Here is a 15,773-nt window from a genome sequence, read left to right as displayed (position 1 = left end):
ACGGACACGGACACGGACACACGGACACACGGACACGGACACGGACGCACGGACACACGGACACAGGCACGGACACACGGACGCACGGACACACGGACACACGGACACACGGACACGGACACACGGACACACGGACGCACGGACACACGGACACACGGACACGGACGCACGGACGCACGGACACGGACGCACGGACGCACGGACGCACGGACACACGGACACACGGACACACGGACACACGGACACACGGACACACGGACGGACGGACGGACGGACAGACGGACACACGGACACACGGACACACGGACACACGGACACACGGACACACGGACACACGGACACACGGACAGACGGACACACGGACACACGGACACACGGACACACGGACACACGGACACACGGACACACGGACACACGGACACGGACGCACGGACGCACGGACGCACGGACACACGGACGCACGGACACACGGACGCACGGACGCACGGACACACGGACACACGGACACACGGACACGGACGCACGGACACACGGACGCACGGACGCACGGACGCACGGACACACGGACACCTCCCCCCACCCCTGGGACAGACACACACGGGCTTTCACGGCCCCCCTGGGGCGCGATGGATGGACAGAGACACAGGGATGGGCACACGGACGGACGGACACAGGAGCCTGCGGCTGAGTTGATTTGCCCAAGCAGGAGTTTATTAGCCAGAGCCAGGGACCTTCTGGACACTGATGAGGGCCCGGGGGGGGTTGTGACGGTTCTTCCTGGGGGTCCGGAGCCCCCCAGCTCTCAAATCCCCCTTCCCAGGGTTTTCTCTGGGTGGGGACAGGGGCCTGGAGCTGCCTCCAGAACACGGCAGGAGGAGGAAGCCAAGCTGGAATTGGGGTCCCTGCCCCAGCCCAGGGGTCATCACCCCATCCCTCAGAGGGGTCCAGCTCCAAAGTCGGGGTGGCTCCTGGAGATCCCCCTGCTCCCTAATTCCCAGGGAATGCAAACAAAGTTTGTCCTGCTCTTCCCTTTGAGGTTCGAGGACAAAATTTCCCCTCTTGGGGCTTTCTTGGCTGCCTCTGGCTCATCCCAGTCCAGCAGCAGCAGCACCCGGGACGTGTTGGAGCTGTGGGGACACTGTCCGTGGCAGCTCCTGGCTGGGATTTGGGGTGTCCAAGCCCACGGGCCCTGTGGCGATTCAGGGGGAGCAGAACACGGCACCCACAGCAGCGCCCTGAGTTCATCTCGTGCTGCTTCCCCTTCCCAGCGTTCGAAGAAAGAAGGGAGTTGAGGCAGCCTGGCCCCAAAACATCCACGGAGAGATCAACCAGTTCACGGGGAAGCGGGGAAGCTGCTCCTGGAAGGGGAAGAACCCGAGCAGCGATGCCAAAACCCAACCCCTGCTCGGGCTCAGTCCCCTCCTCGTCCTGCCACAACCAAGGCTGGCTTCTCCCTTTTTCCCGAGGCACGCAGGGCGGATTTTCCCCTTTCCCAGGCCGTCAGGAGATCTCGTTGCCGAACACCTCGAGCACCAGCGGCGTGAGCTGCATGCTGTGCTCGGGCTGGAAGGAGAGGCAGCGGTACTGCCGCGAGTGCTCCTCGTTGAGGCTGCGCAGGTCCGCGAGCTTCTGGATCATCTTGGCGTAGAGCAGGCGGCTCCCGGGCGCGGCGTGCCGGGCGCGGATGTAGCTCTGCAGCACCTCCGAGAGCCGCTCCTGCAGGGCCTCCACCCGCGCCGGCTCCCGCACGCCCGGCCGGTCTGGGGAAGAGACGGCGCTGAGGGGATCCCCTGCTTTTGGGGCTTTTTAGGGCTTGGGGTGATTCACTCCCTTTTCTCCTAATCCCTCCCTTTTTGTCCCTTTTTAGGGCCAGCCGTGCTTGGGGGTTTTTTCCCCTCCCTTTTGTGGGATTTCAGGGCTCACGGTTTCTTCCCTCGCTTCTGTGGGTTTTTAGGGTTCAGGGTGGGTTTGTCCCTACCTGGGGACAGGATACAGATGGCCATGAGCAGCACATGCTCCTCCTCATGCAGGTTCAGCTTCTTCAGCCCCACCTGGAATTTCACCAGCGGCTCCAGCAGGTCCATGCTGTGCCCAGCTGCGGAGAGAACAGAACCTTAGAAGGCTCTGGAAAAGGATCTTTTCCTCTGGGAGGGGATTTTTCCTGTGGGAGAGGCTTTATTCCTCTGGAAGAGGATTTTTTCCGAGATACTGAGGTGGCACTGGAGACATTGAAGGACCACTTGTTGCCCCCAAGCCCCCCAAACTCGGGGCAGAACCCACTCCCTTTCCCAGCACAAAACCGGGCACAGAGGGAAGCCACAACAGTGGGAAAACCCGCGGAATTTCTGGATTTGGGGCTGGGATTCCCTTACCTTGAGTGACATCGCTGACCCTGTACTTGAAGTCGCTGCTGCCGCAGGTCCAGGACATGTCCTCGAGGGTGAAGGACTGGTTGGAGCGCAGCATGATCACCTCGATGGCGCTGCACTTGAGCAGAATGATCTGGTCCTCGGCCGACAGGTCCCTGCAAGAGGAATTTCCCTCAGGAGGGGATCAGGATGCTCAGGGGACAGAGGGGATGTGGGACAGGGCCAGGAGGAGCTGCCACCCCCCAGGGTGGTCACCGGGCCCTCAGCTGGGCCTCCCTCCCCAGAAATTCCCATTCCAGGTTTTTTTTTCAGGTGGGTTTTTGCCCCAAATCTGGAGTGAACAGGGCCTGAGGCCCCTCACGAACCCCTCGAGTGCTGCAGCAGCTCCAGGTGTTTCCCTGATGGAATTTGGGTGCATTTTCCAAGGTTTTGGGAAAAGAGGAGAACCCCAGGAAGGGGGAAGAGACAGAAAATGGAGCTGGGAAGGGAACAGAGCCAAGGGACACCTGGGAAGAGGAAACAGGGAAGGCTGTGAAGGGCAGGATGGGATTCCTGGGAGTGGGAGATGCTGGATTTGGGATCCAAGGCCTCACCTGAATCCTGGGATCATCTTGGCAAAGCCGATCACCTTCTGGATGCTGTAGCTGACCAGGTCAGCCAGGTGTGGGAGCATGGAGAGCTGCGAGAACTCCAGGTTCATGGAGGAGCTCTCGTCCTGCTCCTCCGACAGCACCAGGCTGGAAAACGGTGGCGGCTCCACAGAATCTGTGCAGAGGGAAATGCTCTGAGGGGACCCCAGGGCGGTTTGCACCTGGATGAGCCCCCACAGGGAGTAATAAAAAGGTCTGGGATGGCAAATTCGGGTGAAACTGCTGCAATTCTGTCCCTGTCTCCTCTGGAGGGGTGAGAGAAGGGAACTGGGAAGGTTTTGAGGCCCTGTTTTCCAATGGGATCCAGGGCCAGTTTGGGATTCAGGCCTGGGGATGGGGATGAAGAGGAGGAGGAGAAACAGGGCTCTGGTGGTGGGGTTAATCTGGGCTCTGGCCAGCCCCAGAATTTGGGGTTTGGGGTGGTTTGAGGCGTCACCTCCAGCCCAAACAGAGCCCTGGGGTCCTTCCCCACGCTCCCAATCCTGTTTTAGGGCCGGGAGGAGCCGAGGCACACCTGGGAATGTGCTGAAGGCCTCAGAGCTGAAGAGATCCGAGGAATCCTCGGACGACAGGTCCTGGGTGAGGAGGGACGAGGATTTTGCGGCCCCTCTGCTGCTGGGCTGGCTCCTCACGGGGGGCTGGAGAAGACAGAGAAAACTCCCTGAGGAGCCTGGCCGGCAGAGGGATTTGGGGGTTTTGCAGGGGGAATTTGAGGGATAAAAGGGATTTTTTGGGGTTGTACCCGGAATTTGGTGAAGTCAGCATAGGTGGGGTCGTAGGTTTTGCGATGGGCCTCGAGCAGGACATCGATGACTTTTTGCTGCTCCTCCGAGAGTTTGGGTTTGAGGCTTTCCCTGAGCGCTTCCTCCTCCTTCCTCTTCAGGATCATCTCCCGCTTCCTCTGCACCTCCTCGTCCGTCAGGATGACTGGGAAAAGGAAAAGGGGAGGAATTCGGGATTGAAATGACCCCTGGGTGCCATGCCCAGCACCTGGAAAATCGCTTTTTCCACCTGCAACCCCTTGGCCCCGGTTTCCTGCTGTGCCCAGGAGGTTTCTGGTGCTTTTAGGGAAGAATTTGGGGGCACTAAGGCCATGCCAGCCATGCCCCGTGCCCGCTCTGCTCCCTCCCTGTTTGCTCTGTGCTCCCAAATCCCAATTCTGAAACCCTCAGGGCCGCCAGGTTCACCCAGCTCCAGCTCCTCTCAGCTCCCAGCTGCCACCCAGGGGTGTCCAGCACTGCTTCAGGGCACTTTTAATCTGATTTTTAAGGTCAAGGCACAGCTGAGCCCCCCCCGCCCGCAGGGTTGGGGATTTATGACTTTTATTGGGGTGGCAGCACTCGGCAGCGGCCAAAGGTCGGGCTCCACGCAAGGCTGGGCCTGTTTATTTAGGGAAAAGGAGCAGCCAGGGGCAATTTGGGCTCAAATAGTCACTTTTTTTATCAAGAACTCCAAGCCCTAAGTAGCCTTAGAGGGGCTGGAAGAGAAGAAAAAGCTATTTTTTTGCAACCAGGGAGCTGCACAAATCTCTGGGGATCACAATTCCCGAGAGCACCAGGTGGGACAGATCCCCCCAAAAGCAGGAATTCCCTTCCTCAGCCTTTTCTCCAGGGATTGGAGATCCTCCCCCCCCCCCCCCCCAGGGTTGTTTTTAAATTCCTTGGGTGCAGAGATTGGATTCTGGGAGAGTCAAGGTGGAATTTAGGGCGAGAGGTCAGCAGGAGGAGCTCAAGGTGAGGAGCCCTCGGCCTCCCCTGTTCCTTTGGCCAAGGGCGATTTTCCATTTTCCATTCTCCATTTGCCAGCCTTGCACAATCTCAGAGGGGCCTGGCAGAGCTCTGAAGGTCTGGTTGGGGCTGAAAACTCACTCCCACCTCCCCCATTGGCAGCTCCGTGGCTGCCAGAGCCCAAATTACCCCCGGCACGAGGGTCTGCCCTGCTCATCTTCCTCCTCCTCGTGCCCATCCCACACTCCCAGACCTGAATCCCAAACTGGCCCTGGATCCCAACACCTTGTGGAAAACAGGGCCTCAAAACCTCCCAGATTCCCTTCTTCCACCTAAAAATAACCCCAACCCCTGGTTCTCCCTCATTTTTCCGGTGGCAAAGTCCATTTTTAGCTATTTTTAGCCTCTCTGGGTCAGTTTTGGTTAATCCAGGCAGGAGTTGCTAACGGGGCTGTTTACATGTTAACTCCTGTGGGGAAAACATGGAGAAAACCTGGAGAAAACCCCCTGGAATTGCTGCCCAGGAACTTCCCAGCCTTTCCTGGGTAATTAATTGGCTGCTGGTGCAAATTAAAGCATTTCCCTCATTAGGGGCTCCCCAAAAAACAGGGACAGCCCCCAAAATCTGGGGACAGCCAGTGTGGAGTGTGGCCTTTTCTGCCCTCACCAAGCTGCCAATCCCAAAGAATAAAATCCAGGGATTTCCATCAGGATCGTTGAAAATTTGAGCATTTTTTTCCCACAAACACCTCCAAATTTTGATTTTACGGAAGCCCTGGGGTGACATCAGGCTCTGTTTGCTCCCTGTGCAGCACATCAGGGAAAGGGCCTTGCTTCCACATCCCAAGTTTCCAGCTCCATGGACACCCTGGCCACAATCTCCCAGCAGAAAATGTTTGGTTGGAGCTCTCCAGGAGGCCTTGCACACCTCAAACACATTTATTTTTAAAAGCCACTTATCTCTAAATACACCTGGAGAAAACAAACATTTGGGCCACATTTGTGTGTTTGGACTGGGCTTAAAAACTGCTTTAATTCCCTCTGCTGTTGACTTAAGTCCCAGCTTTATCCCACATGGAAAAAAGGCTCGGAAAAAAAAAATCCCAGAGGGAGAGGAGGAAAACCCAACCCGGCTCCACGGGGATGGGGAAGCTCCTCCAGCTCTCCCTGTAGAGCATGGAAAATACTGGAAAAGAGGATTTTCAGAGCTGCTGGGAGCCACGGAGCTGATTTTCACAAAAAACCCAGGAAAATCCATGAGAAAAACAACTCCAGAGTGGGAAGGAATCATTAAACCAGCTCCTCTCAATCATTACCCGCTGCTTCCCCTGCCCTTTGCATCCCCCTGGGATGTTCCAAATCCCAGCCCTGGCACCAGGCACACGGAAAAGGGACCAGGCACGGCCCCTGGAGCATTCCCAGGGGTCATTCCCGGGAGCTGGACACTCACATTCCTTCATCATCCCGATGTCCACGCAGCGCTTGAGCCGGCAGGCCTGGCAGTGCCGCCGGTTGTCCTTGGTGATGTGGCAGTCCCCGCTGAAGGGACAGGTGAACATGGCCTTCCTCTTCATGCTCCTCCTGGAAAAAAGCAGGAAAAGGGGAAAACCCCACCTTTTTGGACTGAATTCCCACTGGTTTGGCTGACACTGCAAACATCAGCTGAGTTGGGAGCTGCAGGCACTGCTGGAAAAAGGAAATTTCCCCCAGGGAAACATCCGAGGGGTTCAGCCACGGGTTAATCCTAAAATGATTTGGGAGAAAATGACCTTAAACCCGGCTTGAGCTCCTTCCACTCAACCAGGCCGCTCTAAGCCCAGCCCAACCTGCTGGGTTTAAGCAGATTTTTGGGTCTAAACCAAAAGGGTTTAGGGTGAGGGATTTTTAAGGCCAGGAGGGTGGAAGGCTGGAAGGATTGCAGAGAAACCCCCCCGGCAGCAAATAAACCCGAGCTGGGGCCGTGTGGTTTAAACTGAGCTGCCCTAAGCCCGGCTTTGCTGGCAGAACTGGCCTGAGCACATTTTGGGTGTGCAGGGAGAGGAATTCTCGCTGCAGGACATGAGAGGAAGGAGCCTGAAATGACAGCCCTGAGCTGCAGCGAAACCACAGCCGGAACGGGAACGCCGAGCCTCGGGACAAAGCTGGCCAAGGGTAAAGGGTCAGAGCCAGACTCGTCCAAAGGAAAAGGGTCTGAGCCAGAATATGCCAAGGCTAAAGGGGTTGGTGGGATTTTGGGAAGGAATTCCTCCCTGTGAGGCCCTGGAATGGAATTCCCAGGGAAGCTGTGGCTAAAAATATGGGTAAAAAAAAAAAATCCCCAATATGGATAAAAATCCCCAATATTTCCTCAGGCTGCAGCCCCAGGAATCAAAAGCTGGTTTTAGGAACGGAGATATCAACAAAGCAGCTTCACTCTGCCCTTACTTGCCAGGAATTTGGGATTTTTGGGAATTCATCCTGGAAAAATGGATGGCAGGGTCCTGTTTTCCCCCATTCCTCCAAAACCTTTGGAATTTTGCTGTCCCCAATGGGGACAAACAATCCCAGCACTCGGAATTCAGCCATGGACACCCCAAAATTCACAATTTTGGTGCACAAAAAGCTCCTTGTTTCCCAAAAAAACCCAGGGAAAGGCTGGGAATGTGCAAACAACGGGGCCTTGGAGCAGGGAAAAACACTCCGGGGGCTCAGGGCAGGCCAAAATTCCAGGTTGGGAATGAAAATTGCAGCTTGGGTGGCTCCAGAGGCTCCCAGGGTGACACTGGAGCCGGGCTTGGCTGGAATTCCATGAAAACCTTCCCAAGTCGCCCATTCCCAGGAGGATTTGGGATCCCAGAGGCTAAAAATAGTGGATTCCAGGCCTCATTCCCGGCCTGGAATGTGGGAATTGGGTTGGGAGGGCTCCAGGTGAAAGTGGGAATGGGGCAGGATTCCCAAGGGACAGAATTCCCAAGGGGGGTCGGCAGAATTCCCTGGAAACACCGGATTTTGGGAAGAGCCGCTCCAGGGGATCCCCTGCCCATCCACATCCCCCAATCCCAGAGTTTTTGAGGAGATTTTAGGACTTTTTGGCTCGGGAAAAACCCCAATTTGTGACGCCAGAGTTTTCCCACACTCCCCCCTTTCCCTGGAGCTCTGCAAGGCTCCCAGCTCCATGGAAAACCCTGGAAAAACAGGGAAAAACCCATCCCAAGGTTCCAAAACCACCAAAAAACCAAAACATTCCCCCCCCTTAAACCCTGGGAAGGCAGAACCGCCTGGAATTCCAGGCCTGTTCCGGGATCCCATTGGATTCCCATTGGGAATCCCAAGTTTTTTCTGGGATGGGGACATTCCTGAGGATCCAGGCCCACCTGAAGAAGCCCTTGCAGCCCTCGCAGGTCATGGCGTTGAAGTGGAAGCCGGTGGCTCTGTCCCCGCAGACCCCGCAGATCCTGGGAATGTTCCGCTCGGAGTCTCCGGCGGGATCGGGCAGGGAGGTGCTGGAAGTGCCCGGATCCATGGCTGGGAGGGGGAAAAAGCTGGGATTTGTCATGAAAATTCGGGATTTTTCTTTTAATTCCCTCTGATTTGGGGCAAAACCAGGTGTTTATTCCTAAAATTATTTCTAAAATTTAGGATTTTTCCTTGGATTCCCACTGATTTGGGCAAGGAATTTTTATTCCCATTGGCTCTGGGCATTAAAACCTCCCAAAAAAATCCAGTTTTTGGGATTCTGGAATGCCGGGAAAGCTCTGGAAGAGGCTCAATTAACGCCTCACTAATGAGGCAAAACAACCCCGAGGCTCCTTAAAAATTCCCGGTGCCTCTGGCAAGGAATTTGCCTTTTTTCCATTCCAAACCCACCCGTTCCCAAATTCCAGCGGCAGCAAGCGCTGGAATCCTTTAAATCCATTCAAATCCCATTAAATCCCAATTCAATAATATCCTCTGCTTTGGGACTGTTTTCCAGGGATTCCTGAGGGGGATTTTGAGAGGGAGTTTTGGGATTCCTGAGGGCGATTTTGGGTCAAGAGCCAGATTTTGGGGCTTTCCCTGGAATTCCCTGGGACAGCATTCCCAGCTCTCCTCTCCCGCCATTCCCAACCAAAGCCTGGAGTTTCACCTTCATTCCTTTAATTCCTTCAGAATTTTGCTTTCATTTGCATTTTCCCAGCCGGGCCTTGGGGGTGGGGGTGGGCTGAAAGATCCCTGGGGATCCCTTCCCGTATTTTGTGAAGGTCCCATGGAATCCTCTCCCAAAACCGATCCCAAACAAAGAACTCCCGAAATCCCACAGGAGCTGCTCCATGAGGACGTTCCAGATAAACAAAATCCCGAGGAAAACCGGGACGGGGAAGGGGTGAAAGTTTCCCAACGGAATCGGAGCAAAGAGCAGGGGCAGATGCAACGCCCCGGGAATTCCAGCTGGGAAAAACGAGCCCGGCAACTCCGGAGCTCCTGGCCCTGACACGGGAGGGAACTCTGGGATGAGGAATTTGGGATCCATAGATCCCAGTTTTCTCTGTATCCCATAAAAAATTGGGAATATTCCACTTTCACAGGTTCCCCCTGGAGCTGGCACTTCTGGTCCCATAAAAATGCGGGAATGTTCCAGGTTAAACCCTCGGAGTGACATTCCCTGTGTCCCAAATGCATCCCACTGCTCCTTTTAAGTGGGAAAATCCAGGGAAGGCTGTCAGGGAGAAGCTGCTCCTGCTTGTGGCAAATTCCAAAACTCCTCCAGAGCTTCTCCCTGATTTCGAAATATTCCCAAACAGGTTCTGGCTCCGTCACCCTCCAGAGAGAGAAAACCACCCTGGTAAAATGCAATTCCCAGGAATTTTCATCCGGGATTCTTTTTTTTTATAATTTCCAGCCTCCCTTGGGCTTTTTTTTTTTTTTTGCTCCAGAGGGAGGAAAAATTCCAGCAAAATGCTCCTGAAATCTGCCCCAAAAACAGGGACTGGGGAGAGGAGCTGGAATTTGGGGAATTCCAGCCTTAATTCCCTGGATTGGAGCAAAGATTGTCTGATCTTCCTGGTACAGGAACCCTGGGAATGGCCAGGGGAGGTTTAGGGTGGATATTAGGGAAAATTCATCATCCAGAGGGTGGTCAAGCACTGGAAAAATCTTCCCAGGGAAAGGGCACGGCCCTGAGGCTGCCAGAGCCCAAGGAATTTTTGGAAAATGCTCTTGGATATTTGGGATTTTTTCGTCCAGTGCAGGGCCAGGAGTGGGACTGGACGATCCCAAGTTGGAATTTTCCAGGATTCCAGCTCCTTCCTGCAAAGAAGAGTCAGGAACCTGCGGCCTTGGGATCCCACGTGGGATCGGGCCCTGCCCCACAGGAAACTCATTTCCCAACTTTCCCAGTGGGTAAAGGCCAATACCCAACCCCATTCCCAGCAGGAGAAACCCCATGGATTTGGCTGAGGGGGAGTTTTGGTGTGGGACGTCCAAAATTCGTCCAAAATCCACCCAAAATCCACCTCAAATCCTCTCTTTCCAGAGGCCCAACAGCTCCTAAAGCACCGAATTCCCTGCACCTGCTCCACTTCCGACTTTTCCAGCTGCTTCAATTGCTAATTAATGGATTATTTAATCCGTGAAGGTGGGGAAATACCCATGCGGAGAAAGGAGCAGCGGGAAGAGGGAGAAGGGGACAAGGACGAGCTGGATCCCAAATCCTGGCTTTTCCCACCTGTCTGGACAAGCCAGGAAGAAAATTCCAACTGATCCCAGCACGTGACAGGGCCAGGCCCTGCCCTGCTCCTTCCCTGGCAATTTTCCTGCTGCTGGAGTTGCTCAGAAATTGAGAGGGAATTCCACTTTTCCCCTTCCTGAGAGGAGCTGCAGCATTCCCAGTCCAGCTGCAGTGGGAATTGCTCTTCCCAGCTGTTCCTGGGCTGCGAAAAGACCCTAAAATGACATTTTTTGTGCTGGAAAAGGACCCTAAAATGACATTTTTTTGTGCTGTGAGCAAAGCCCTGCCCTGGACCTGCTCCCCCTCCTTCAAGGATCTCAAATCCCCCTTGGATTTGGGAATCAGATCCCACCTCAGCCTTTTCCCTGCCAGCTTTGGGACATAGCCATTCCCAGACATTTTGTCCCCAACTCTCCTGGTTGGAATTGTCACCCCTGGGGAGCAGCAGGAAGAGTTTCTGGGAGTGGGAATTTCCCACGAATGAAACAGCCCCAAAATCCCAATTTTTGGGTAGGGCAGGGGCCACCCTGGGCAGCAGCAGGACACAAATCCAGGTTTTTCCCATGGAATTCTTGGAGTGTCCCAGCCCCTCAGGAACGGATTGTGGAGCTCAGGACTCCTCCAGGCACAGGAATTGCACCACAAGGCCAGGAGAAAATGGGGGGAAAAGCAAAATTCCAGGAAAACTGTGCTGGGAAGGGCTCTCCGTACGGAAAAATTCCCAAAGCAGAAGTGGAAGGGCAGCACCAGCCCCGTGCTGTGGAATAAAATCTCTTTTTGTGCTGGAAACAGCCCCAGAAGAGCCCTGGGAAGGTGTGGAGGGACACAAGTGGTTCCCAGCTGTGGCGATTCCCAGGAAATCTGGGATTTGCTGTCCCCTCCCAGGTGAGCCAGGGGACACATCCTGGTCTTACAATAGAGCTGGGCCTTGTCAGACTCTGGAGCAGGGGATTTATGGAGCTGGGACGGATTTTTTGGGAGGAGGGGTCGTTTTTAGGGAGCTCTCTGGGGCAGCAGGGACAGGAGACCCCAAATTCCTGTCCCTCCCCTGGGATATGCCTGGAGGAAAAGGGAATTCTCACTGCAGCTTCTCCTCCTTACAGCTGGGAGCCTTTAGAGACCCCAAAATCCTGTGTTTTCCCCGGAGAAAGGTGGAACCAGGATGTGCCTGGACGCCCAGATTCCTGTCCCTTCCCTGGGATGTGCCTGAGGGAAAAGGGAATTTTCACTTCAGGAGACCCCCAAATCTCTGTCCGTTCCCTGTACCTGGGATATGCCAGGTGAAAAAGGGAATTCTCGTTCCCCAGAGCCTCATCTTGCCCAAGGAAAGAGGAGGACGAGTGGGAATGATGAAGCAGCCGGAACTGTTGCAGCCTGGAATTGGGAAATTGGAGCAGCAGCCACGCCTGGGGCATGGAGAAGGTGGGAAAACCCTCAGGAAATGGCTCAAACTTTTCCAGAGAAAAATCAGGAAGGCCTCATGTGCCAAAAATCTCCTTTTCCAGCCCACTTGCCTCCAGCAAAACTCTCTGGGAGTTACAAAACCGCTCAGGAATCGCTCCAGGAAAGGAGAATCCCTCCCCAGCGTTGCTGTTCCACTGCCCAGGAGAACCTGGAGCAGCTCCCTGGGATTCCCGGGAACGAGGAAAGGCCTTTGGATGCCCGGATAAAGATTCCAGGTATTGTTTTCCACCCTTTTCCCATTTATTAGCGGCAGAAAAGGGCGAGGGTTGAGCTGATAAGAGCCGAGATAAGAGAAATGGGCCCGAGGAGGAGCTGAATCAGCAGCGGCTGGAGATGAAGTGGCACCGGGGGTGGCACCGGGGACATCCGGGCAGTGCCACCCCAGGCCCTGGCACGAGGAGGAGGAGGAGGAGGCGCCGTCCCCATCAGCTCCCTCCGTTTCAGAGCCTCGGAGAGTCCTGGACCTTCCTCGGCCTTTCCCGGGATTTTTGTTCCATTCTCACCGCGGTTCAATCGTCATTTCCCTGGATTTTTGCTGCCCTGGTTTCCCTGGATTTTTGCTCCCCTCGCTTTCCCCATCATCTCCCTGATTTATTTTTATTTTTAATTCCCAGAACCGTTCCCCTTCCCATTTCTCTCCTTTTTAGGTTCCTATTTCCATCCCAGCTCACCTTGAACTGGGATTTTCCCTGTCCCAATCCCTGACAATTCCAGAATTTCCCCTCCGAGAGCTTGGGCCAGGCTGGCTCTGCTTTGGCTCGGCCACAGGAGGTTAAAAATTATTCCTGGAGCAGGGTTAGCCATTAAATGGGAAAAAAAAAACCCCTGGATTTTCTATTTATTCCATTTATTTCTCCCTAAACACAGCAGGATTCAGGGAAACAACCCCCAGCAACGACCCCAGGGGTATTTCCAGCGCGGGAAAATTCTGATTTTGGGGATTTTTGTTATTGCTGGGACATCTCAGCCCTGATCTGGTCACGCCCTGGAGATCTGGGGCAGACATCTCCCATCATCATCATCGTCGTCGTCATATCCCAGACTTTCCTTGCTCCAGGATTCCAGAGAGAACCCAACCTCACCCTGGCATTTTCCCCCCTTTATTTCACCCCATTTCCACCAGATCCAGCCCGATCCCGGGGCTTTTTAAACTTTATTTAACTTCATTTATGCCATTTTTGGTCCCCTTGGTTTCAATCTTCAGTTCCCTGGATTTTTGATGCCCTCGCGAATTGGTTTAACCCCAATTTCCCTCGATTTTGGCTCCCCTCATTTCCCTGGAGTTTTGCTCCATTCACACCTTGGTTTAATCTTAATTTCCCTGGATTTTTCTCCCCTCACTCCGGCTTTAATCTTAATTTCCGTGGATTTTTGCTGCCCTCACCCCTGGGTTTAACCCGAATTTCCGTGGATTTTTGCTGCCCTCACCCCTGGGTTTAACCCAAACTTCCCCGGATTTAATCCCAGTCTCCCGGGATTTTCGCTCCCCCCGCGTGTCCCGCCGCGGCCGCGGCTCCTTCCCCGAGCCGGAGGAAGATGAGTCACGGGCTGCTCCGGGGGAGGAGGAGACGCCGCAAAAACGTCGCTTCTCCCGAAAACCTCTTTCCGAGAAAAAAAAAAACCCCAACTTTTCTCAAAGCTCCAGCCTTGAAAACGAGAGGAAGGAGCGGCTCAGCCGCCTCTGCCGGCCCCAAACCGCCCCAAAAACGTTTAGAGTGCCACGGGGAGGATCCCCCAATTGTGGTGCAGAAAATCCCCCCCGTACCTTTATTTTCCTGGTCCTGGCACGGCTCGGGATCGCTCCAAAATATAGGAAGGCTCTGGGGAATTAAAAAGAAGGGGGATTAATGCCGTGCCGGGGGCTCAGCCCCCGAAAAACCCCGCTTTGGGACCTTGAACGTGGGTTTGAGTCGGACGCTGAATCAAGAGAGCAGACAGAAACCCTAAAATCACCTTCCAGGAAACCCTAAAATCACATCAATACCCCCGACAGCACCCAGGAACCCCAAAATAACATTACAAGAGAGCCTAAAATCTCATGAACACCCCCAAAGCCCCCAGAAATTCTCCGGTTTCGAAGTCCCCCGCAGAAAGGGGGAACCCCAGAGAGCGGGGAGGGACAGCGGTGCCTTTCCGGGATGTGGGGACGCCCCGGAGCACCCCAAAACTCCGGGGTGAACTCAAATTTCTGGGGGTAGTCAGGGCTGAGACTGGGTAGTCCATGACCACCCCAAAACCAGGAGCCACCCCCAGAGAGGCTGAGAGGGACCGGGACATCCCCAACCCTAAGGGGGATCCTAATTTTCGCAGGGAAAGCCCCAAGAGCCTCCAGCTGAGGGGGGACACGGAGGTGAGGGGGTCTCACCGGGGACCCCCAAGCGCTCCCAGGGCACCGGGGGGTTCAAACTCACACGGGAAAAAAACCCAAACCAGAACGGGAACACCGCGAGCCCAAACCAGGAAGCACCGGCAGCACCGGGGAGCCTCCACGCCCTCCTCCCCGTGCCCCTCCTGCCGGCGGGGACATCCTGGGAGTACCCCGTGCCCGCGTCCCTTCACCCCCACGGTACCCCACGGCCCCCGCACCCCCCGGTGCCCACGGGAACTGCCGTCCCCGGTTTGCCGCAGCGGGCACCCCCTGCATCCCAAGGAGCGCCAGAGCCCCGGCGAGCACTAAGAGGGTGTTGACCTGGTCCCGCTGTCCCCAGCCCGGTATCCCGGTGCTCGCCGTGTTCCGGTACCTGCGCTCCGACCCCGCCGCCCCCCCGGCCCCGGCCGCTGCCGCCTTTTGACGGGAACCGGAGCCCCCGTCCCCGCCCCCTCAGCTCAGACCACGCCCCCGCGGGCTCCACTCGCCAATGCCAGCGCGGCACCGCCTCGGGCCCGCCCACCCGCGCCACATAAGGGCAGCTGGGGGCGTGGCCACGCCCACGGGGGCGTGGCGGGAAAATCGCACGTGGCTCCCCCCGGTAGCGCGGGGGCTCCCCCGAGGGTCTCCGGCCCGCCCGGTGCCCACCGGACCTCCGCTGCCCACCCGGTTCCCGCTGCCCGCCCGGTGCCCACCGGACCTCCGCTGCCCACCCGGTTCCCGCTGCCCGCTCGGTGCCCACCGGACCTCCGCTGCCCACCCGGTTCTCTGCTGCCCACCCGGTGCCCACCGGACCTCCGCTGCCCACCCGCTTCCCGCTGCCCGCTCGGTGCCCACCGGACCTCCGCTGCCCACCCGGTTCTCCGCTGCCCGCCCGGTTCCCGCTGCCCGCCCGGTGCCCACCGGACCTCCGCTGCCCACCCGGTTCCCGCTGCCCGCTCGGTGCCCACCCGGTTCCCGCTGCCCATCCGGTTCTCCGCTGCCCATCCGGTTCTCCGCTGCCCACCCGGTTCTCCGCTGCCCACCCGGTTCCCGCTGCCCACCCGGTTCCCGCTGCCCGCCCGGTGCCCACCGGTTCTCCGCTGCCCACCCGGTTCTCCGCTGCCCGCTCGGTGCCCACCGGTTCTCTGCTGCCCGCACGGCCTTCGCTGCCCACCCTCTCTTCGCTGCTCACTCGATCCCGCTGCCCAGTCGGGAGCACCCAGGTGGGCAGGGGACTCTTGGGGTGCCAGAGCCCAGCGCTTCGGGGGCTGCCACCCCTCCAGAAAGCCCAGTGGGTTCGGGCAGCCGATCCAGCTCCCAGTGAGTGCCCAGTGCTGTACTGAGACAGGAAAAAAGCCACCAGCGCCAGAGTGCCACCCCCAGCACTCCTGGCTCTTTGCAAACTACAGCTGCTCCCCACAGAGCCCCGGCCTCCACATCAGGAGCCTGAACCGAGCCCGGGGAGCCGCAGGACACCTGGATTTGGCTGCTCCTAAAGCATCTGATGGTGTTTGGGACAAAGCAAGA

At 56.5% G+C, this 15,773-nt stretch overlaps 1 protein-coding gene across 1 annotated transcript; it reads right to left on the bottom strand.

Annotated features, from left to right (window-relative positions):
• Positions 1 to 685: 685 nt before the first annotated feature.
• On the bottom strand, positions 686 to 14,685 carry VDR (vitamin D receptor). Its single transcript, XM_032094142.1, has 10 exons — positions 14,586 to 14,685; positions 13,662 to 13,716; positions 8,100 to 8,250; positions 6,197 to 6,327; positions 3,762 to 3,946; positions 3,534 to 3,657; positions 2,963 to 3,134; positions 2,373 to 2,524; positions 1,979 to 2,095; positions 686 to 1,760 (listed from the first exon to the last, which is right to left on the bottom strand). Exons 3-10 carry the CDS (start codon positions 8,246 to 8,248, stop codon positions 1,501 to 1,503), a joined length of 1,290 nt encoding a protein of 429 aa, XP_031950033.1. The 5' UTR covers positions 8,249 to 8,250; positions 13,662 to 13,716; positions 14,586 to 14,685; the 3' UTR covers positions 686 to 1,500.
• Positions 14,686 to 15,773: the final 1,088 nt, after the last annotated feature.

Source organism: Corvus moneduloides, chromosome 30 (assembly GCF_009650955.1).
Source record: "Corvus moneduloides isolate bCorMon1 chromosome 30, bCorMon1.pri, whole genome shotgun sequence".
NCBI lineage: Eukaryota > Metazoa > Chordata > Aves > Passeriformes > Corvidae > Corvus > Corvus moneduloides.
This window is presented reverse-complemented; position numbering and strand designations above follow the sequence as displayed.

Bases quoted from the DNA above. Each gene is read 5' to 3' on its own strand.
- VDR (XM_032094142.1), bottom strand. From the start codon at position 8,248: ATGGATCCGGGCACTTCCAGCACCTCCCTGCCCGATCCCGCCGGAGAC. The intron at 3,947-6,196 runs GTGAGTGTCCAG...TCCTTTTCCCAG, and splicing joins CATCGGGATGATGAAGGAAT to TCATCCTGACGGACGAGGAG. The intron at 2,096-2,372 runs GTAAGGGAATCC...TTCTCTCCGCAG, and splicing joins GGTCAGCGATGTCACTCAAG to CTGGGCACAGCATGGACCTG.